The sequence below is a fragment of the Oryza sativa genome, chromosome 7 (genome assembly GCF_034140825.1).
Source record: "Oryza sativa Japonica Group chromosome 7, ASM3414082v1".
NCBI classification, from domain to species: Eukaryota; Viridiplantae; Streptophyta; class Magnoliopsida; order Poales; family Poaceae; genus Oryza; species Oryza sativa.
Window position 1 is genome coordinate 3374886 of NC_089041.1, and position 22533 is coordinate 3397418.

General features: G+C 43.6%; 4 protein-coding genes across 5 annotated transcripts; 1 reads left to right on the plus strand and 3 right to left on the minus strand.

Annotated features, from left to right (window-relative positions):
• Nucleotides 1-1437: 1437 nt before the first annotated feature.
• LOC4342458 (uncharacterized) lies at nucleotides 1438-3466 on the minus strand. Its single transcript, XM_015790159.3, has 2 exons — nucleotides 2988-3466; nucleotides 1438-2136 (listed from the first exon to the last, which is right to left on the minus strand). Exons 1-2 carry the CDS (start codon nucleotides 3330-3332, stop codon nucleotides 1648-1650), a joined length of 834 nt encoding a protein of 277 aa, XP_015645645.1. The 5' UTR covers nucleotides 3333-3466; the 3' UTR covers nucleotides 1438-1647.
• A 691-nt stretch (nucleotides 3467-4157) lies between these two features.
• On the minus strand, nucleotides 4158-7294 carry LOC107277857 (myosin-binding protein 7). Its single transcript, XM_015790838.3, has 3 exons — nucleotides 6349-7294; nucleotides 4578-4624; nucleotides 4158-4442 (listed from the first exon to the last, which is right to left on the minus strand). The coding sequence occupies exons 1-3, from the start codon at nucleotides 7150-7152 to the stop codon at nucleotides 4349-4351; spliced, it is 945 nt and encodes a 314-aa protein (XP_015646324.1). The 5' UTR covers nucleotides 7153-7294; the 3' UTR covers nucleotides 4158-4348.
• A 1606-nt stretch (nucleotides 7295-8900) lies between these two features.
• LOC4342459 (uncharacterized) lies at nucleotides 8901-15091 on the plus strand. 2 transcript variants are annotated; one of them, XM_015792189.3, is made up of 14 exons: nucleotides 8901-9198; nucleotides 9448-9609; nucleotides 10043-10435; nucleotides 10851-10979; nucleotides 11671-11763; nucleotides 11945-12024; nucleotides 12190-12303; nucleotides 12540-12613; nucleotides 12767-12843; nucleotides 13568-13651; nucleotides 13742-13834; nucleotides 13911-14018; nucleotides 14140-14214; nucleotides 14517-15091. In XM_015792189.3, the coding sequence occupies exons 3-14, from the start codon at nucleotides 10058-10060 to the stop codon at nucleotides 14919-14921; spliced, it is 1710 nt and encodes a 569-aa protein (XP_015647675.1). In that variant the 5' UTR covers nucleotides 8901-9198; nucleotides 9448-9609; nucleotides 10043-10057; the 3' UTR covers nucleotides 14922-15091. The 2 variants fall into 2 exon arrangements, with proteins under 2 accessions (XP_015647675.1, XP_066168723.1); XM_066312626.1 differs by lacking the exon at nucleotides 9448-9609.
• A 2956-nt stretch (nucleotides 15092-18047) lies between these two features.
• Nucleotides 18048-19582, minus strand: LOC4342460 (carboxylesterase 15). The gene has a single exon (XM_015789788.3). The coding sequence runs from the start codon at nucleotides 19235-19237 to the stop codon at nucleotides 18254-18256; it is 984 nt and encodes a 327-aa protein (XP_015645274.1). The 5' UTR covers nucleotides 19238-19582; the 3' UTR covers nucleotides 18048-18253.
• Between the last annotated feature and the right edge of the window lie 2951 nt (nucleotides 19583-22533).

Below are 22533 nucleotides of genomic sequence, written 5' to 3' on the forward strand. Positions count from 1 at the left end.
ATCAATTTATAGGTCGATTTGGACTGAAGGTGTGAAAATTCATCTGTGAACTGGTTTACAAAAGCATGTTCTCTTCTCGTGAACACATGATAAGACTGCATTTGCAGAGTCATTCATTCATGGTACTTGATCAGGCAAAACAACATTTCAACTTGTCAGCATCAGATAATTAAGACGATAACACGCTATCAAGAGTAGATTTCTTCACCTGACTGCAAACGACTCATGACAATGACTAATTTTACCAAATGCCAATTATTCACTCGGACATGACAAGGTCCAAGCAAGCTTTCTACTGTCCATCCTGCTCATGTCAACCTCGATACATTTGGTAGGAAATGTAGGAAATTAACACGGCATGTATTAATTAAGCCGTGTGACGGTCTGACAGAGTCAAATAAACTCACTGAGTCCAGGGATGTTCTATGAAGTGTGTTCTAGACTTGATTTGGAGGTGTTTTATTTTTTTCATAAAACATTCATATTTTATCCTCATCCAAGAAGGTTCTTTTGACCATTTTCATGTGATACTAAGAAAATGCTATATCTGAAGAAACATTCAGAACAAATTTAAAACATCCAGTGAAGTTTCAGCTAATCCCTGCAAGAAGCATATGACCTACTTAGTAAATTTTTTTTAGATAATGATGACCTACTTAGTAAATTAATCTGCACAACTTGAAATAGAGTAGATTTTCATCCTTGACTGCCCGAATCCCAATCATGATCTCTGAACTTCTGAAGAAAGATCTTAACGAGAATTTACATTTTTGTAAAATACTATACCTCTCAAGTCTCAACTAATTTGCGTACTTCTTCAGTCTATGACAACTTTGACGTCGATTGATCTCATGATTTCCGTGACCAATAATACATATAGGCAGGATTCTAGACCATGTCAATTGAATTATCTGCAACTTGACATGCCTCTTAATTACAGTGCTTATGAGATGACACTATCAAGCTTAAAAGGTCAACATGTTCGAACATTCAAAACCAACCCATCAGTTACTATTCATGAATCTGACACATCCGATCGAATCCTTATTCAGTCAGTCATAGTTGAGGAAACTAAGAAATCACAATCAACTGAAAATTTTAAATTACCATATTATTTTGAAGAACGGTTATGGTACGCACAATGGAACATTATATGTTTCATGAGGGTCAATTTCAATCTTTGTCATCTATCTATGGTACTGGGCCATTACCCCTGTTTTTCTCTTGAAAAAAATGTTTAATGACAGAAAGTCGCATCGTCTGCTGAAATTGTTTGAAATGGAAAACGACCTAGACTTAACCTAAGGGCAAGGCTAACAGGTCTTCTCGCGCTTAATTTCATTTCAAAAGGAAATAGAAATTCTTCTAGTGCAATTGACACAGGGTTTAAAATTTCGGATCAGATGTTGGATGTTTTGGCACATCAAAAACCAGATAAAAAACAATCAAATTTCACCACATTTTTGTTGGGATTTATTATTTCCTCACGTATAATTATTTGTCCTCACGTATAATTATTTGTTTCATTGCATGCATAGTCACAAGTCACAGCTAGTCTAAATTCAAAACGAAGCGACGAAAAGCCTAAGATATTTCTTGTACAGTATTTATTCATTTTACATAAATTTTCATCAAAATGAAAAAGATTTACAGAATATATGGAACCAACGCCTTGATGCTATCAGGGAAATCCTCGAACTTGGACTCGTACCACCTCCTGGTGGCGCAGCTCCTCCCGGCGAGGTACGCCACCGTGCCGGAGGCCACGGCGAGCGCGTGCGCCGTCTGCGCGATCATGGCGAAGCCGAAGAAGCCGACGATCTCGAACAGGTAGTGCGGGCAGGCGGCGAGCCCGAAGAGGCCGCCGGTGGGGATCCTGTACTGCCTCTCGCCGCCGCCGCTGCCGCCGGCTGCGTTCCTCAGCTGCGAGAGGAGGTAGTGGTGGTAGAAGTTGCCGGCGATGCCGACGGCGAAGGCGGCCACGCCGGGGTAGAGGAGGTCGACCGGCGGGTCCGGGAGGCCGGCGGCGAGGTGCTGCGCGTAGATCATGGTGGCGGTGATGACGAGGTAGCTGGAGGAGATGGTGGCCGCCGTGTTGAGTGGCATGCTTCCACTGTACTGATGGATGAACAGTACCTAAAAAACAATTTAATGCATTGAATATTTAAGCCTGTGTTGGGCATCTAATTAGCACATAATTAATTAAATATTAGTTGATTTTTTAAAAAATAGATTAATATTATTTTTAAAGCAACTTTCGTATATAAAATATTTAAAAAAAACACCGTTTAGTAGTTTAAATAACTGTGTACGGAAAACGAGAGATGAGTTGGAAAAGTAAGCAAAATGAACTCAAATTTAGCAAATTGGTACTGATATACACCACCGTCTGTAATTCAACACTTTTTCACACCTCAATGTTTTATTAACTTCAAAATTTGAGCAATCTAACTGGACTTATATAATTTTGCAGAAAAATAAAAAAATGCATATTTATGCTTTGATTTCGTTAGCTTTGCATACCTAGTGGTGGTGTACAGGCCAAATGTTTTCATTTGCATTTAAAGTTTTGTTCTTAAATCAAATGTATTTTCCACTAGCATTCAGCAAGGATCTTGAATTGTTCTTTTTTTTTCTCGTGAACATGTAAAAACCTTATCCATTAATATATTAGAAAAAAAAGTAGCATATATCGATAACACGCTGAGGTGGTTATGGGGTATGGGGGATACAAAGCAGACCGAAAAAACTTTGCTACTGTGCATTGCCACCTTAAAGAAAAGATGAAAAGAATTGTGGCTAAACAATCATCTTTTAATTTTCATCATTCCATGGATTTTTTTCTAAGAATTACACAGTATAACGTAGAAACTCATAACACACGCACACTCACCCATATAAACGTACGCAAGTAAACTCTATCGCTATAAGGCTATGAGCATAGTTGATTGCAAAAACCGGTGGCAACTGGCAAGGCCATGAATTACCTCGAGAATTCGTTTGAGAAAGTGGACGGTGAGCGCGGCGCTGAGGACCTGGGCGCGCACGCCCACCACGGCGCCGGGCACGGCGAACGACGCCGCCGCGGCGACGAACGCCGGCACGTACGCCACCAGCATCCCCTGCCGGCTGGGCAGCAGCGCGCCGCCGCCGCCGCCGCCGCCGTTCTTCTTCTTCCCGGCGACGACCTGCCAGAACTTGGAGTAGGCCATGTGCTCGCCGCGGAGCTCCCCGAGCCCGGCGTTCGCCAGCAACGCGAACTGCGCCACCGACGCCGCCGCCACGAACGCCGGCGCCGGCGGCGGGTACAGGAACGCCGGCCACCACCACATCCTATCCCGTCCTGACGCAATGCGACGAGGAATTTGCTCTGTGTTGTGTTTGATCCGTGCTTTTCGCGTTGGTGTATTTGGTTACGTGAGCGTGAGCGTTCTTCACGTGTCACGATGTCCGCCGCGTCGTGGTGCGCCGCGGCACAGCCGCACGAACAGTAGGAACAGTTTCAGGTGCCTGCAAATGCTACGTGGCGCCATCCGAGCCAAATGCCAATTTTGGTGGGTAGTACTGTTCAATCCTTTTTTGGGTTTGCAAGTTTTAACTCATCTTTCTATGACAGTAGTAAGTACAAACGTACTAGCATTTCAAATCCACCGAGTCTATGTTCGGGCCTAATTCAGATAATTTTCTTAAACATAAGGCTCAAGTCAACTAGTATAATTTACATAATTTATCTTCATCTTATATGTTTTGAGATTTTAAAATATAAATTTTAGTGGAAATTTAGGTTTAGGAGTAGGGCAGTAGCCCTAGCTACCCTACCCCTGTTTCCGCCACTAGGCCTATTATTACTTCATCCATTTTATATTATAAATCACTTTAACTTTTTAAAATTAAACTTTAAGGTTAATCAATTTTATAAAAATTAAACTTTTGAGGTTGATCAATTTTATAAAAAAATAGTAATATTTATAGCACAAATAGTTTTGTTAAATTTAACATTGAATATATTTTAATAGTTTCTTTATTTTATGTTAAAAAATATTGTATTTTTAAAAATTTTACCAAAGTAAAAAACATTAACTTAGAAAAAGGTAAAACAACTTATAACATGAAGTGGAGGTAGCAGTAAATTATTGGCTAGAAGACAGAAACGGTACGAGAACTTTTACGCTATAATTTATCAGTCTAGTTAATTGCACCGTAAAAGTTATCAAATTTTACAGGAGTTCATCAGTTTGGCTTTACAATTGAGAAAACTGCTATGTTCTGATTTCTGAACTTGGTCGTTTGAACTGCGTCGTGTATTAGTTGTACATGTCACATATGTTTTTTTTTAAAGGAATACATGTCACATTTGTGGCCGTCGTCGTCGATGCAGCGGGACGGATTTGTCGACGAGTAGAAGCAGGCAGAGAAGCGTAGTCGACAAGCTGAACGTAAACCTGAGATTTGACAAAATTTGCTTTGCATAATAAGCTCACGATGTTCATCCGACACTGCTACTGACAGTCAGACTCTTTCTCCTGAAGTATACAAAGAAACAGGCGAAACAGAAGTCATAAAAGCCTCTTACGTACCTGGCAGTATGACATCTCTTTCTCCTGAAGATTATGAAGGAAATCCACTGTAAAAGTGAAAATGATTTAAGGGGTGATATTACTATTAGAGAGATGGAATCGTAAATGTTGCCAGACTTGCCGGTTTCTGGAGGCAGTAGAAAATTAAGTTTAATTCAAGAGCACATTTCTAATGCAGAAAAGACTACAGCAGCAAAGAACATTTTCCTTATCATTTCTCGAGTGATAATTTCAGGTTGGAAGCGGATGTGGCATTGAACTATTGCATATATAGTACTAGAATTTAGAATAGCATAGCAGGATACTTAGACCGAGTTTAGTTCTAAAATTTTTCTTCAAACTTCTAACTTTTCCACCACATCAAAACTTTCCTATGCACACAAACTTTTAACTTTTTCATCACATCGTTTCAATTTCAGCTAAACTTTCAATTTTGGCGTGAACTAAACACACCCTTCATTGGAATGATCAATTTATAATTTGAACTAACGAAGCTGTAAAAGCTGTAGCATGGAAGTGAAATGAAAAGTTCAGAAACCATTGGTTTGCAGAGCAATACATAGCATAATAATCCACCAAGTATATTGAACATTTCAACATTAGCAGAGCAACAACGAAATTCAAGGCCTTAAGGCGAAATCCACTGTAAAATGAACCGTACTTGCGTAACGCTATGACAGACTTGTTCAGAAAATACATGACGTATTGCACCAAACAAAAATGAAATAATCTTGGAGAAAATATGCTAGCCAACATGCACACAGCATCCTGTTTAGTGATCCTATTCAGATTATGTCAAAAGCTCTGACTTGGCATTAGGAGGACACACAAAGTGGATTAAACAACAGGAATAATCCCTGCGAGGCTCTATGCCTTTTGGAACAAGTCAACCAAAAATGGTTCGAGGAAATGATCTTGACAGTCAACACGTCTACTATGCAATTGCTGACACAATAACGACTACAGTTAACCACTCCATGTTTAATAATTACGGCTATGTTTAGTTCGTGTGCTAATTTTTTTTAAGTTTATGGACACACATTTAAAATATTAAACGTAAACTAATAACAAAACAAATTACAGATTCCGTTTGTAAACTGCGAGACGAACCTATTAAGCCTAATTAATCCGTCATTAGCAAATGTTTACTGTAGCACCACATTGTTAAATCATGACGTAATTAGGCTCAAAAGATTCGTCTCGCGATTTACATGCAAACTATGTAATTGCTTTTTTTGTCATCCACATTTAATGCTCCATACATGTGTTTAAACATTTGATGTGATAGAAAAGTTGAAAAAAGTTGAAAGTTTGAAGAAAAAAGTTTGAATCTAAACACGGCCTACATCAACTAGCCGAAACCAAAATTTCGAAGTTATTGCAAGGCAGGAGAATTAAGGACCATTTTGATTTGAAGCCAAAATGTGCCCTATAAATTGTTGGCAGTTGACATTTTGAATAGTATTTTGACGGTGTTCGGTTGCAACCAAAATGTTCCTACAAACCCATAACATTTATCCTCCAATACTACTTAAAACACCATTTTGATTTGAGCATGAAAGGGAACTTTTATTTAAGGCCAACATTTTTTTTAAGGGATTTAAGGCCAACATTTTAAAAGTGTACAACATGGCGAATAACAGCTCAGTGAAATCAGGCAAAATTTGAACAAGTTTTATCCATTTAAGAGCCAGAAGTGCTTTGTTCAGAACATTAATTAAGCAAGACAAGATTGATCATCCAATACAAATGCACAGAGCTGAAATTCTACCTTGCAAACGGCGAGCACCGAGAACCTCGGCCTCTCCGCCGCCACGGCGACGGCGCCCCTCTCGCCGGCCACCGCCGCCTCCCGGCACAGCCTCCGCGCCACCTCCCTCGCCAGCACCGCCTGCGCGCGCTCCGCCCGCAGCGCCGCCACCTCCCTCCGCATCGCCGACCAGTCCACCTCGAGCGCCTCCACCCTCGCGTACAGATTCTCCGTCACCTCGGCGCCGCAATCCGCGGCCGGCGCCGTCGCGGCCGCGTACGCGAACACCTTCTCCGACGGAGGCGGCGACGCAACCACCGAGCGGCTCTCCCTGTCTGCCTCCGCGTCCAGGTGTTCGACGGGAGGCTGCAGCTGCTCTTGCTGGTTGCTTCCGTCGTCGTCGTCGGGGTCGATGCCGTGGGCGTGGAGGAGGGAGAGGTAGGAGGCGGCGAGCGCGGAGAGGGAGGCGAGCTCGTCCTGGAGCTCCCCGTCGCGGTCGGCGCGGCCGTCGGCGAGGCGGCGGAAGTGGCGGGCCTCCAAGAGCGCGGCGGCCTTCTCCCGCTGCAGCCGCTCGATCATCAGCATCGCCTCGCTCGCCGCCGTCTCCGCCGCGGCGCGCTCCGCGTCCAGCTCGGCGCGGAGGTCCCGCTCCTCCGCCTCGGCCGCCTCCTTCTCCGCCCGCAGCCGCTCCACCGCCTCCTCCATCTCCTCCACCCGCCGCCCGAGCTCCCTCTCCTCCTCCGCCTCCGGCACGCGGCGCCTCACCGACCGCGGCCACGACGACGCCGACGTCGACGGCCAAGAGGCGGTGGCGATAGGATCCATGGGAGCGTGCAGGTGAAGCCGGTCGACGCGCGCGCGCGCGCTCGGGAAGCTAATGGAATTACGCGGGTTAAGCTTTGGAATGTGCCGTTTGGATAGCTTGGATTTGATTAGAACTATTTGTGCGAGCTCACTGTTAGGAATCTCTCCTCACTCTCTAGGTGTTAATCACAAACACTCAAATTTTCTTTCTCGTGGACACACTCACAGAAGAACTGAAAGAACACACTCAAGCTTTTGGTTGACGCAGCCAACTAGCTCACATCGTTTTCTTGTTTATATAGACTCAGTACATGCAAAGAGATAACAATGGCCAAACCCACTAAGCCACAACTCACGCCATGCACACAAACGTGGGATGCCCATGCACTAAGTAACTAACTAATCCTACTTATTTGCCAAGAAATCCCTTTACATGATTACCACTAATCGCAGCACATGCAGCTAATCACTAGCAACAACTAAATCTCATGCACAGCTAGGACCGATTCACTCGGCTAATACTGACCTTGCCTTTCTTGCAATTCGGCTACTTCTCGCAGCACTCCACATGCAGTTGAGCTTGGTCTTCATGAACGTTGTTTGCTCCATTCTCGCACCACCGCATCGCACGGCACGTCGGCATCTCGCCAATGAGCTGGAGCCAAACTAAATATGCAGTGACCTATACTACATGTAAACAAAATAGAACCATGCATATATTCTAATTAATGACAAGATTAAACTCTATCACTCACTAGCACTAAAATGAGATACTACTATATCATTAGCACATACTATTAATTAAATATTAATTACTATAAGCTTAAAAAAAATTATTTTGTTTTCTAAAACTTTTATGTAGAAATTCTATTATGTAAAATACAATGTTTAGCAGTTAGGGAAAATATGCTAATAGAATATGAGAGAGTTGCTTGCCCAGTTTGCAGAAACAAACTCAGCCTAAAATTGGATGATTTGGTGTACTCCGTATTAAACCAAAAAGAAAAGTTAATCATCAATTGGTTAATGGTTAATGCAGCTATGTTAGCTGTGTTATGTTTGTGCTTTCCACGTCGCGTTACGGGCTTACGGCAGCCACAGTCCACAGACATAAGGTGGTAAATTGATTTGGTTTAATTTCAATTTTTCAAGAAAGGTAGAATTTATTAGTATTCGGCCAAATGTGTAAACTCGGTGCAATTCAGTGGTAGAATACGAGCCAAGCAAACGCTGTCTTTTGTCTTGCGGATTTTCGTAGAGTATGACTGTCTTGTCCTGTATCGCCACTCTCACTCTGTCACTCAGGCTGAGATAACGTACGGCATATAGAGTATAGACGTACCCGGCTAGCTACCTCAAAAAAAAAAAACTTAGCAAACAATTTTGTAATTCAAACACGATTAACAAATCTAAGATAGAGAAAAAAAAAGAAAAAGGTCTCCTCCTCAATGAAAAATGTTTGGTAGTTGGCACGTGGTGATATACAGGGGCGGGCCCAGTGTATATTCAAGGGTATTCAGATGTATACGCAAGATTTTTGGACAAAAAATAGGTATATATACTCTATAGTTCGTATATGTATTTAAAAAATTAAAAAAGAAACCTTAAACTGCTCATATTGGACCTTATTTCACCATTTCTTCTCTATTGGGCCAAAACTTCCCACTCCCCTCCCCCTTTCCTCTCAGCCCGCGGTCTAATTGGGCCGTTGTCAACCTTGCATCTCAGCCCATTTCGACATATCCCCAATTCCCCTCCCATCTAACCCTAATTCGCCTCCCCATCCATCCCGACAGTTGCGCAGGCGTGCGGCTGGCGGCGCGCCGCCGAGCAGGCGGGGCTTGTGGCGCCGGCCCGGCCGCGCGACTCGTGCCCTCGTGCTCGTGGTCGTGGGATGTGGGGCGCCGCGCCGGGCGCAGGGCGGTAGGCGGCTGCGCCACTGAGGGCTGCCGGCACCTGGCCTGGCCGGCTGACCGGCTCAGCCGCGCAGGGCAGGACCGCAGAAGCAGGAGCAGGACAGCAACAGCAAGCCGCGCAGGACAGGAGCAGCACAACAGTGACAACACAGTGAGTGACTAAATCTGTACATGCACAAAATTTGAATAAATGTAGTGAAGATTTTAGGATTGGGAGCTGCAATTCACTGATTTAGTGAGTACACAAATTTGAATAAATGTAGTGAAAATTTTAGGATTGGGAGCTGCAATTCACTGATTTAGTGAGAGTGTACTTGCTTGCTTAGTTTGTAGTGGTCTAGTGGACACTGGACGGTAGTTCATAGTTCATACCATATTATCAAATTTGTTTAATTTTCAGAACTGAAACATGAAGACGAAGAAGGGCCAGCTGTTGATTTAAACTCTTTTTTGGAGAAACAAGATGGGGCTTCATTAAAAAAAATTCAATTTGCAAGCTAAGGACAAGGACATCATCGATTATTTTCAAAATATCAAGCGTCGAAAAGTTAATCTCTAAATTGTAAGATTTCTTCCTAATTTATCATTTTCTTTCATTTTTGTATTTCATATGTTATTATGTTGGCACTTTGATATGTTTAGGCTTTTAGGTGTATGAACAATTTTTTTTACCCCTTCTCATTTCGAATACACAAGTTCAAAAACCTGGGCCCGCCACTGGTGATATATAATAGCAGAAGAGAAAGAGACCAGTTACTTTCTCTAACTTTCTCCGAAACTCGTCAAAATTTCGGTGATATAATTTATTTTCCACGAATTTTCGGTGTAACTCATGTGTACAGGCTGGAAAAATTAAGCCCAAAATCTATATAGAAGGGCCGATATTAAGGCCCACAAGAGAAAGGCCGTAGCCCATTAGGGCCCACCATACGGCCACGATAAGTAGTAGTAAGCCCATATGCGTAATCCCCCGCGTGTTGCCACGACCGTTCCAGGGTTTTGCTTCAACCATGGCGACCGCCGCCGCCGCCGCCGCCGTGTACCTTCCCGAGGTGGATAGCCGCTTCGCCGACGCCGACGAGGAGGAGGAGGAGGAAGCGACGGTGAGGCCAGTCGAGGTGGCCGAGAGTAAGGATCAGGAGGAGGTGGAGGAGGAGGAGGATGAAGAGGAGTGGTCGGACTCCGACGTGGCCGATGCGCTCGACTGGCTCGACGCCGCGGAGGGCCCCGACGGCTCCGGCCGGCCAGCGGCCGCCTTCACGGCGGCAGGAGGCGCCGCCGCGGCGCGGAGGCCGAACGCGCACGGCGGGGTGCTGTCCCGCCCGTTCCAGCCGATCTCCAACCGCACGCAGAAGCTCGCCTCGCACATCCGCGCCACACCCCTGGAGGTATGCAGCTTCCAACTCCTCTCTCTCTCGCCTCGTAGTAGTCGGTGCCTCGTGCTTTGTGTTGGTTGCACACTCCAATTTTTCACTGGGCCTGCTTATGTGATGATCCCATGTTTGCGTAATTTCACTTTGCAAGCGATTAGTGTATGCAATTACGTTATAAATTTTGGAGTATATTGTTTTGTTTTGGAATTTAGACAATCCATTCATCCTAGAACCCCGTATTGTTCAACTTGATTTCATGTAACTTTGCAGTAAAAAAAAAACTGCGGTGCTTAGCCCTGTAGCAAATCGGAGTGCTTACCTGTGTGCGTGTGCGCGTTGTGCGAGTGTGAGGAATGCTTGTTCACCTGTGTGTTGTGGTACTTTGTGAAGTTGTGCTGAAATGCAATGTGGTGAATTTTGAATTGTCCAGGAATGGGAAGGTAGAATGAACGTGGGGATGTCAAATTCAGTGACGACTGCGATAAGGGACAGCATAAGGGAGACGGCAATTGGGAAAACAAGGAACACAGAGAAGGCTGATCGTGCTACAGTAGAACAGGTATACACATTTTCTTAGTAGGTTGTATCCATTTCACTCTTGTGCTTCTTAAATTTACTATGTGCTGCCTGCACTTCTGCCCCCTTTTGTGTTTAATAGCAAACTAAAAAAGCATCCATCTCTGTTCATCCGAGTTTGCTCTTATTATGTGTACACCAACTCCGTGTGTTATATATTATATAATGCCTTGTTTAGCTGTACCGCATGGACAATAATTTGGACTGTATCATTCAAGAAAATCGCTCTAGTGCAATTGACTGCTTTGGTAGGAAGTTCCTAAGATGTATTTTTTTTATGGCCTGTTGTGTTCACAAGGTTGGTAGGCAGTAGTTTTTAATATAAGCTTGAACAACACTGACTTAATGCCTAGTGCATTTGCTATAATGTTGTTAACTAGCATATTATCTCATATTTTCATTTCTCCTTTATATGTCATCCATTAATACTTATAATCTTTGTGTGCTTGATATCCATAAGAATGCTCTCTTAGCCATGTGATTTTCTTATTTTTGAGGTTATGATTCAATGAAATTTTCAGTGGTTATAGCTGCAGCATCTATCTCTTGTATCCTATCTAGAGAAAGTTATGATCTTCTAGAAAAGTGATAACATGTTTTGACTTATATGATTGATGATATTTTTGTGAAATGATTTTTGACAACTAGACGGGATTTTGTTTGTTCACATGCAGGCTATTGATCCAAGAACACGCATGGTTCTGTTCAAGATGTTAAACCGGGGGGTTTTTAATACCATAAATGGGTGCATTTCTACAGGGAAAGAGGTATTTTTTTAGTTCAACTGCATATCTTATTGACATTGCTTTCTGCTATTTGCAATTTACTTTCGTATGTGGATAAGAAAGCATGTTGAGAATATATACATAGTATAGAGCACTTTAGCTGTATACAAAAGATACAGAATCTGGCCTGGACTGCAAGTGCAATTTTCTTTTCTCTATGCAGGCAAATGTCTATCATGCATCAAAGGCTGATGGCCAGGAGTTAGCGATCAAAGTCTATAAAACATCTGTCCTTGTTTTTAAGTAAGGCATAGATCTATCTACGTATTCTTTTGTAACAGGGTACTTTTTGACAGCTACTGCAGATATGTTGATTATGGATATGTTCTGTGTTTTCTAGTTTTACTAAAACAACTTGTTCTAAAAATAACTTGCATGTGAACAAACTACATTATTCTCTTCTTGCAGGGATAGAGACCGATATGTCCATGGAGATTACCGCTTTAGACATGGTTACTGCAAGCATAATCCTCGGAAAATGGTGAAGACCTGGGCTGAAAAGGAAATGAGAAATCTTTTACGGTGAGATTCTTCTCATTTTTGCATCATTCATGCTTTACTCAGTAAATTTTCTTCTTTCAACGGGATTCTTCTGTTGCCTGAATTATTTTTTGTGTTATAAAGGGATGCAATTAGAGACAAACTTATTTCTGTTTTGGTTTAGCCAAATGTTTTCAATTGTTCAACAGGAACAATCCTATGCAAATACAATAGTTGATTATTTGAATTTCATATGCTTATTGTTACCATTGTTTCAGAGTTGGAGCAGCTGGAATCCGATGCCCAAAACCATTGCTCCTGAGGCTTCATGTACTGGTGATGGAATTTATAGGTAAAACTTGTGTTTTAACATTTGTCAATTGGATGCTTGTCAACTTCTCTATCTATAAAAAGGGTAAAATTTGGATGCTTGTTAACATTTGTCAATTCTATGGAATTATCAATAATTCAGTACATCTTGTAATTCGATTTGGTTTTCCTTCAGGAAAAGGAGGTTGGGCTGCTCCTCGTCTCAAGGATGCTGCTTTATCTGATGATAAGTTGCGTGAAAGTTATTTTGAGGTACATGACGTATCTTGTGAAGATAAAGATAATATTGTAGTTCATATTAATTGTAAATCTGTAATAGATCCATCTGCTCTATATTACATTGCTTCTTACCCAGGATAGAAAACTTGCTGTATCCATGTACAACACGCAGTGGCTGTCATCAATTGTGTCTGATGACGCATTGACATTGAATTCTTCACATCCTATCATAATGTCATGTAGAAAGGATTGTTTGTATCTATTTACAGATAATAAATACGCACTAATGTGAATGCAATGTGACAGCTGAAGACAAGGCCGTATTTTCCTCAGTTCCTAGAAATCTGGAAAGGTTTAAGTGGGTAGTAGGGCCGTGGATCTAGGAGAGTCTCTATTAGCAACATGTTCAGCATTGTTTTTTGGGTTTGAACCTAATTAAATGCCCACTTCATTTTGATGTGCTATCATGCAAAATGTGTGGTGATAATGTTCATGCATGAAAACTCTTTTGCATAGTTTTTCCCCTGATATCCAAGCAGTAGCATATATCCTTCATTTGCTCATGCCCATGGACACTATTGTATCTTTACTGTCAAGTATTCAGAAAAGTTCGGCAGATTAAGGTGTTGCCTCTAGAACAATGGGAGCATAAGTACTCCTGCAATATGCACTTATTGTTTTTTCGTAAGGGAACTGTTTAGTGTATTTTTTATGTGTATAACACCTTCAGTTTTCCCATATGCAACTTCTTTTTCAGTTAATTACGACAATGCGGACACTCTACCAAAAATGCAAACTGGTCCATGGTGATCTGAGTGAATACAACATTCTTTATTTCGAGGTAGTTGAACTCTGTTTATTATATTTTTTAACATCATTTTTTTTTTCAGATCAATGGCTCTGATTCCCACCATTTATTCTCCTTGTGCAGGGACACTTGTATATCATTGATGTTTCGCAGTCCGTTGACCTTGATCATCCTTCAGCGTTGGAATTCTTGAAGGAAGATTGCTTGCATGTTACTGTGAGTAGAAGTTGAATTGACACTGCATAGACATTCGTAGGTTGTGATATTCAAATGTGTGTGATGCTATTTGCAGGACTTCTTTAAAAAACGTGGTGTTGCTGTCATGTCAGTAACAGAACTATTTAATTTTGTGATTGATCAAAATATTGCTGATGAAGATGTTGATCATTACCTGGAAAAGGTATTTTCTCAATGTCACCTTTCAGTCTTTCTATAGCCACTGAGTTCTAGATGTGCCCTGATCATGTTGCTTTATGATGGGCAGAATGTCTGATGGATTAACAATTTTGTTGTGATGTTAGATTCAGCAAAAGATGTTGGAAAATGGAGATATGGTTGCAAACGACGATGAAATCACCCCAACAGTCTTGGTTCAGGTAAGATAATGAATAAGTTAATATCATTGTTTGCACAGTTTGCCAAAAAATCTCTATTTACTAAACATTATGTTACTCATCAATCATGGATAATTCAATATTTAACTCTACATTTATTTTGTTGGTTCTACATGCTTTTGCTCTACAGTATATATAGGCCGTGATCTTTGCTAGATCTATGACTTACACTATTTTGTAATTACGTTGTGTTCATTTTGTTTCGTTTGTAATGTTTGTGCTGCATGCTGTATGATGGCGTATGTTTGAATTACTGATGCTTGATTGTTAATTCTATTTCATAGACGCTGGATTATGTGAAGCAATGCGAAGCAGATATTGTCAACATGTCATTGATGCAACGCCCATCCTTCGCGAATGAACCAACAGCGGATAAGCTTTACAACCAACCATTGCTAGGATTTGTGCGGAATAAAAACGAGCCTACCAAAAACCAGCAAGTACAATCAGAAGAACCTTTGGATCTGCAAAATAAGTGCTCCTCGGAACATAGTGAATCTTGCACTAGTTCCGATGAAGACGGTTCATGGCATGAGATTTTGAAGGTGGGACCTGAGGAAAGGAAGGCTGCTCGGAAGGAAAACAAGAAGAAAGTAAAAGCAGAAAAGAGAGAAGCTCGCAAAGATAAGATCCCAAAGGCTGAGAAGAAGAAGAGGAAGAAAATGGCAAAAGCCAAGTGCAAGCGGTAGTCAATCTGTGTGTCGCACCAACAATGGTCAATATCATCAAAGCTAAATTAGCTATAAAAATCTACTAAAGTTATCATATACTTTTCAGTAGATTACAAATGTGAGATGGCCTTTATGAATGTAATGCAATTGGAAGATGATTTTTAAATTGAGTATAATCCCTTGCAGCATGGAACTCTTGTGTACTGTTTTTGTACGTCCTCAGTTCTGTGCTCACTGAAATTTGTCTTTAGCTATGCCTTTACGCTTACCACGCCAGACGAGCTGTTTCCTGTATTCTGGTTTCAGTAATAAGAGCCGGCTATTTTGCTCTCTAGCATCAGCAACAAAGGTTGTTTATGCATCACTGATTTTTTTTTTGGGGGTAAGGATCAATTCTGAATCAGGCAAATCAGGTATTGAGCATCTTGACATTCTGTAGCCCATGTTGAGTAGTTCATACTAGTACCTTGTATTTGAATAACGTCAGAACTTGGAGTAAGAAGATGCATTCGCAACTTTGCATGCATATATAAACTGTGCAATTGATGCAATATGAGATAGTATAACTCTATATAAGGCTATGTTTAGTTCGTGTGTCAAATTTCTTTTTTAAGTATACGGACACACATTTGAAGTATTAAACGTAGACTAATAACAAAATAAATTATAGATTTCGTCTATAAACCGCGAGACGGATTTATTAAGCTTAATTAATCCGTCATTAGGAAATGCTTACTGTAGCATCATATTGTCAAATCATGGCGTAATTAGGCTCAAAAGATTCGTCTCGCGATTTACATGCAAAGTGTACAATTGATTTTTTTATCCACATTTAATGCTCCATGCATATATCCAAACATTTGATGCAATGGAAAAGTTGGAAGTTTGAATAAAAAATTTTGAATCTAAACACGGCCTAAGTCGTGATGTTATGTCTTAATTTATCCTTCGTAGGTTGTAGATCTTAGTACTAGTATGCATGAATGCATCATCATCTGATGAAAATGACTCCAGATGTTAATTTCACCGGAGTAAAAGATGCATGAGCGTGTTGACTCGGTTGGGCTTGTTGGTTTGGCCAGCTAATTTGCTAGTACTAGTAAGAAAAATAAAATAAAGAATGGCAGGGAGAGAGAGCAATGGCGCCATCACTATTAATACTGGAAATTTTCATGATTTCTTGAGCTCCTATACGATTTTTTTTCTTTGAAGCTTCTTTGCCCTCATGTACCAATGGTTAAGTTAAATTATATATAGAAAAAGAATTCCTTATGTTCAGTAGTATACTATCATTACACGTATTATGCTGCTATGTCATCTCTGGAAACTGATGCTCCGGTGTTTTTTTGGGAAGTTTCTCAACGATCGATGGCAGTATAAGGATAATGACAATTATCTAAAAAAAATAAGGATAATGACACAGAAAGAGGTAATCCCAGCCTGCTTCTGCTTGGATTTTTTTTGGGTTCAATGTTCTAATCAGATCATGCCACACTGGTCATTTATGTGTACCTCTTTCAAAAACTTGTTACATGACATAGAACAAGAAGACTACCGGTTGCCAAAATGCTTCTATGAGAAATTATCAAAATTATTATAAATTTGAAATTTAAATAAACTTTTAAAGTATTCCGGCCGTTTGTTCCGACAACTAATTACTACCGGCTTCAGACAGGCTACTACTGGTTTTTCTAAACAAACAGAGGAACTCAAGAAAATTGAATGTGGCAGGCCATTCTATTTAGGAAAAATTACAAAAACCACTCCAAATGTCACCTTTAAGATTACCCCCTATAAAATGTTTGTTGCAAATACCCCCTCTAATTTACCTCTTTCTGTGTGTTTGCCGCTGTTCCTCCCCAATTAGCAATTGCTGCTGTTCTTTTTTTTTTGCCTGTTTTTTGCTTGTGTTATATGACTTAGCACATTCCTTGATGGATATACACATTTTTTTTTCTCAAGGATACAGTGTCATACCGAGCTCATCTTTAAATCTGTTAAAGAAACAAGCCACTGCTGAACCCTATAAGACAAGCATAACAGTTCATCTTTCAACAACCTCGATGTCTAAGAGCGAAAACTTATGACCCGTCCAAGGAAATGCTAAACATCATGAGCGATTGAGCCGAGATTTCACAATCATGTTACCATGCCTGGCCGATATGAGTGGTGACCACGTCTCCATAGTCGTGTTATCATGTGGGGTTTGCGGCAATGAAAATGGGCAAGTAATAGCAATTGGGGGAATCTCAAACCAAGATGAAGTAGGAGGGGGGAGGGATATTTGCAATAAATCGTCAAATATGGAGGAATATTTCCGGCGTCCACCGCCGCCCCTCTCTCCCATCGGCGTCCTCCCTGGCATCCTCCGCCTCGCGCCGTGGCCAGTCGGGGGTGCCAAATCCGGCGCCGTAGTGGGCGGATCTGGCCCCCCGCGGCGCCGGCGGTGGCGGGCAAGGCGCGCGGTGGCCGGGTCGCGTCGCCGTCGTTCCCGAGTGCAACGACCACCACCACGACGTCGTCCTCGTGCTCCTCGGCGGCGAGCATGGGCGCGCCAAGCCTTCTCCGCCCGTCGCCGGCTGGCGGCCGACGGCTGCCACGACGCGCGGTGGCCGGATCCGGTTGTTGCCGTCGCGGATCCGTCGTCTTCGTCGCCTCTCTCTTCTCTCTCTCTCCCTCTAAGGCGTGGAACCGTGGTAGGCGCGGCGCGACGAGACCGAGAGGAGAGCGAGAGTGAGGCGAGTGTGCAAAGAGAAATTTGGGGGGACGATGCCGTGCCCACGAGCTCCACACACACTCAACGCGACGCCTGGCTGCGTCTCCCCACGAAAAGCTGGCGAGGACCAGAGAGAGCCGCGTCCCCCAGCAGAGGGACGCGTTCCATCGCAGGGGGACGGGACGGCGCCGATGGAAAAGCGAACGGCCATCGCTAGGGGCACGACCTAGGACTACCCATTGCTAATACCTAATCGGCATCCCCTTATTGTTTAATTACATGCCTCGGTGAAATCATGTTTGAACAACTTTATGTATAAGTCCACTAGTTAGTGCCCCGACAAAACAATTACCACTCCACAAAGCCGGATGCTCAGTTTTTCTTTAAAAGAAAAAGAAATATTGTTCTTCTGTCTTCACTCGAATAAATTTGATCAAGAAGCATTGCCATCCATGTGGCATTCCATTATTGATTCATTCTCAAATTACCAAGAAACATATCAATAATAACTAAGATAAGATCAAAACACACCTAACAAATACAAATCGCTCTCAACTCATCAATTATGTAGAAAAAGTCTAAATCACTTTTAATAATTGACTAATCTTTGATCATGTAGCTAGCTAGTGCTTTGCTACTCCGAGTCCATGTGCTCGACGACGAAGCTGCGGATGAGGCGGACGAGCTCGTCGGCGCGCTCCGACCACGGATCCACCTCGAAGAAGCCGTGCTGCTCGCCGGCGAACTCGACGAACGCCACCTCCTTCCCCCACTCCTCCCTCATCCGCCGCGCGTAGTGCTCGTTCCGGTCCCTGAGGATGTCGTGCTCCGCCGCCACGACGAGCGACGGCGCCATCGCCACCGCCTCCAGCCCCGGCGCCTCCGGCCCGGCGGGGTTCAGCACCGGGTAGTCCCTCGTCGCGCCGCCCGGCAGGATGAGGCGCGCGTACCTGTCGCTCATCTCGGCGGTGAGGAACGCGCCGGGGCGGCACTCCAGCTCGGCGCGCGTCCGCGTCTCCCCCGCCATGGCCGGCATGAGGAGAACGTGCCCGCGCAGCCGGACCTGCGGGCCGAGCCCGGCCTTCCCGAACCGCACCGCCATGTGGTGGGTGATGTTCCCGCCCGCCGAGTCGCCGGCGACGAACACCCGGGAGAAGTCGGCGGCGTCGGCGAGCCACGGGTCGCGCGCGGCGCTGTCGCGCACCCACGCCATGGCCGTGGCGCCGTCCTCCTGCGCGGCGGGGAGGCGGTGCTCCGGGGCGAGGCGGTAGTCGAACGACAGCACGACGGCGGGGAGCTCCGCGGCGAGGCGGAGGCACCAGGCGTGGAAGTTGGGCCACCGGCCGGAGCCGATGCAGAAGCCGCCGCCGTGGAAGTAGGCGACGACGGGGACGCGCGCGTCGTTGGCGGCACCGAGGTGGCGCGGCCGGTACAGCCGCGCGTTCAGGTCGTGTTCGGCGTCGTACGTCACGTCCTTCCACTCGACGGCGGCGTCGGCGTCGTCGGGCAGGTCGACGTGGAACGCCGGCTCGGCGCTGCGCCGCACCGTGCCGTCGCTCATCAGCTGCACCGCGCCGCGGCAGTCCTCCACCACGTACGGCTCCGCCGCCGGCGCCATTGCTTGTGTCGTGTCGTGCAGATGTTTGCGTTAATGCGTAGAAGGTAGCTGATGCGTCGGTGCGGTGTGAGAGCGAGACGTGGAGCCCATTATATAGGGAACTTGGAAGAGAACGAGATGCCTTCTAGAATAGGGAAGCTTTTACTCTTCTAGTCCAAAAGCAGAGACGTGAGAAAAATGGCAAATAAGTTTAGAAGATTCTTCTTCTTTTCCACGGACCACGGCTTATAATCCAATGGCAAACATAAACGTTGCAACTTGCAAAAATAGAAAAGTAGTCTTAGGATAAAGCTTTTACATTTCTATTCTTATTACCGGTTTAAAGGTTTAGAGACCAAATTATATTAAAAAAAACAATGAAAAAACACACGTGAAATGAGCGTAGCTCAATTGTTTAGGTTATTTGTGGTGGAACTAGCCCATCCAAAATCAACCCTTAGACTTGACACTGGTACTCCCATTTACTGCTAATTATTTAGTGGTAGACGACATACCCTTGAAAGCGAGACGTTTATGGTGACTTCATCAATCTCAACAACTACTCGTAATGACGTAGGTAGAGTGTGCATATGTGTTTATAGAGGTGAGTCTGCATGCTTTATGAGTATTTACATTTGTAGGGTGTTCTCAAGAAAAACACATAAATTAATTCTAAATTATAAATTGGATGCGGCTTATAAATCATAGCTGAAACAAACAGAAACGTGATGGCAACTATATATTATGCGAATTTATAATTGAATTAAACTAGAGTTGTAAGCATGGATTATCATGGTATTTTCACTTTGTTCAGAATATTCTGAATATGTCAACACTGTTATTGTCCTTCTGGACGGTCAGCTGATAATTAACTTGACTGACGAATGGACGTAGACCCAGGGCCCTGGCTTTTGTTGGGCTCGTGCAGGGTGTGGCCGTGGCCGTACTGCCCGTGGGAGACGCATTCGATGACGTCGCGTGGTTCTGCTGCGCTTGCGGTAAGCAAAGGCGTTTTCTTGTCTTCTAGAAGCACTCATATTTTTCCACGTGGTAGGTCTGGGTAGGGATGAAAACGCTAGGAAACGGTCGGAAAAACCCTCTACCATTTCCATTTTTATTTTGTTTTTTCGAAAATGGAATCGGAACGGTATACTCGGAAACGGTAACGATATCGGTAATGTCGGTATATCGGAAACGGAACCATCGGAACGGGAATCTACTGTTATCGGTCGGAAGTCGAAAATTCATGTCGGAAACAGCGAACCGTGGTATCATCCCACATTTAACTATGTATGAAGATGACCTTATAATTTCACCCTTGCATGATCACGCTGCCACACAACACCGTTATATGATGATTAATAAGTTGACAATAAGGTCGACAAACAATATAAACAAAGTTCAACGATACTTCAACATCAATGTGGCTATAGCATACAATAGGATGATGATGCAGTCACACCCACATGATGACTTCCACTTGCACTTCCAGATGCAGCAGATTGAGATTTAAAAAAAGAGGAAGTGATTAACGATTAACACAAGGCTCAAGCTATACATCTTAAAAAAACATGCTCAAGGATTAAGCTGTACATCTGCAAAAATCACGCTCGCACATCAACAGAAAATCGTGCTAAAAAACATTAAGGCTCAGGCATTCATCTGTACATGTAAAAAAATCATGCTCAAGCATTCAAGCTATACGCCTATACCTAGTGGACCTGGCAAACGCAACGGTGGCGAACTCAATGCTCATTTCTCTGTTGTTGCCGTCGGATAGATCCAGAAGCTAGGATGCGGCGTTTTCCTCCGGCAGGTGCCATCTTGCTTCTCCGGCAAGGGACGCGGCGAGGCGCGAGGATGCGACGGCTAGGACTAGCAAGCGGCGGTGTGGCGGCATGGACATGTGGTTGTGGCGGCGGCGGCGTGGCGAAGAGCTGTGCGATAGCGCGAGAGTCATAAGACAGGGAGAGGATGAGAAGGAGAAGCGACACGCCGGCTGACGCCCTAGGGTTTTTCTTTCCGACCTAAATGCCTAATGGGCTGCTCCTGCTAGCAAGGCCCAGCCGGCTTCCTTCTTCGGAATTTTGTCGGAAATTTGACGGAAATTACCGATAAAAAAACGGTTACCGACAAAACGGTCGGAAAACACCCTATATCATTTCCGCTACCATTTTCGGAAGAGATTACCGTTTCCATTTCCGATACCGACAATTACCAATACCGACTGAAACGGTCGGTGCAAACTAGAAACGGTAGCCGGAATTTTCGGAAATTTCCGTACCGTTTTCACCCCTAGGTCTGGGCCTTTGCCCTTTGGGGTTAAAATCAGTGAGAATCTAAAAAAATAATTATCCAGTGTCCCGTGCATACTTATTAAAACATGTACTAGTATCATATTCTTATACTCTTATTATTATGAATTACTCCCTCCGTATTTTAATTTTAATGTATGACGCCGTTGACTTTTTAATTAACATTTGACCATTCGTTTTATTCAAATCTCTTGTGCAAATATGAAAATATTTATGTCATGCTTAAAGAACATTTGATGATGAATCAAGTCAAAATAAAATAAATGATAACTATATAAATTTTTTGAATAAAATGAATGATCAAACACTAGATAAAAAGTCAATGACGTCATACATTAAAATATGGAGGTAGTAATATTGAAGTTCTAGATTTTATTAGGTGTCGTAGGCCCCAAAAAAAAACATAATGTAGAATCGCCCCTAGTTGAAATAAGACAAAAATAAGAAAAATGGGATAAGCCCAGCGGCCCTAATGGGTCATTAGAACTGAGTTCTTTTGAGAGAGTTTCCAACTAACCACTCTCGTGAAGGAAAGAAGTGCCCTTGTAATGTACAATGCGTGGCCTCAGTTCTATGCTCAAACATCCACATAGCCTTGGAATCCACTATGAAGGGAAGGAGTGCCCTTGTAGGGTGTTAGCACTACCTGCAGAGGGCCCGGTAGCTTGGGAAGAAAAGATAGAGGTTAGCGAGAGAGTAGTGGGGGTGCTACGACGCAGTATAAGCGGAGGGTGGATGACCTTAAGCCAGGGTGATGCTGGCAGCCGGACAACAAGAAATGGCGATGCTCCAGGAAGCATATGGCAAATCCAAGTACTACGAGAAGCACCTCACGTGCACTGCTTGTTTGCCCTCTCCATCTTGATGTCAGCACCCAACGCGCCAAGCTACGGCGGCGGCGGCCATCACCATCCCCCGTCTCCTCGATGCTGCCTCTGTTCACGTACTCCCTCCGTCCCACAGGCTATAATATAAGCGATTTTTAGTTTTTTTTCTTGCAAC

Bases quoted from the DNA above. Each gene is read 5' to 3' on its own strand.
- LOC4342460 (XM_015789788.3), bottom strand. From the start codon at position 19,237: ATGGCGCCGGCGGCGGAGCCGTACGTGGTGGAGGACTGCCGCGGCGCG.
- LOC107277857 (XM_015790838.3), bottom strand. From the start codon at position 7,152: ATGGATCCTATCGCCACCGCCTCTTGGCCGTCGACGTCGGCGTCGTCG. The intron at 4,625-6,348 runs GTAGAATTTCAG...TCACTTTTACAG, and splicing joins CGGTGCTCGCCGTTTGCAAG to TGGATTTCCTTCATAATCTT. The intron at 4,443-4,577 runs GTACGTAAGAGG...GTCAAATCTCAG, and splicing joins AAGAGATGTCATACTGCCAG to GTTTACGTTCAGCTTGTCGA.
- LOC4342459 (XM_015792189.3), top strand. From the start codon at position 10,058: ATGGCGACCGCCGCCGCCGCCGCCGCCGTGTACCTTCCCGAGGTGGAT. The intron at 11,764-11,944 runs GTATTTTTTTAG...TTCTCTATGCAG, and splicing joins GCATTTCTACAGGGAAAGAG to GCAAATGTCTATCATGCATC. The intron at 13,652-13,741 runs GTAGTTGAACTC...CTCCTTGTGCAG, and splicing joins ACAACATTCTTTATTTCGAG to GGACACTTGTATATCATTGA.
- LOC4342458 (XM_015790159.3), bottom strand. From the start codon at position 3,332: ATGTGGTGGTGGCCGGCGTTCCTGTACCCGCCGCCGGCGCCGGCGTTC. The intron at 2,137-2,987 runs GTAATTCATGGC...ATTGTTTTTTAG, and splicing joins TTCTCAAACGAATTCTCGAG to GTACTGTTCATCCATCAGTA.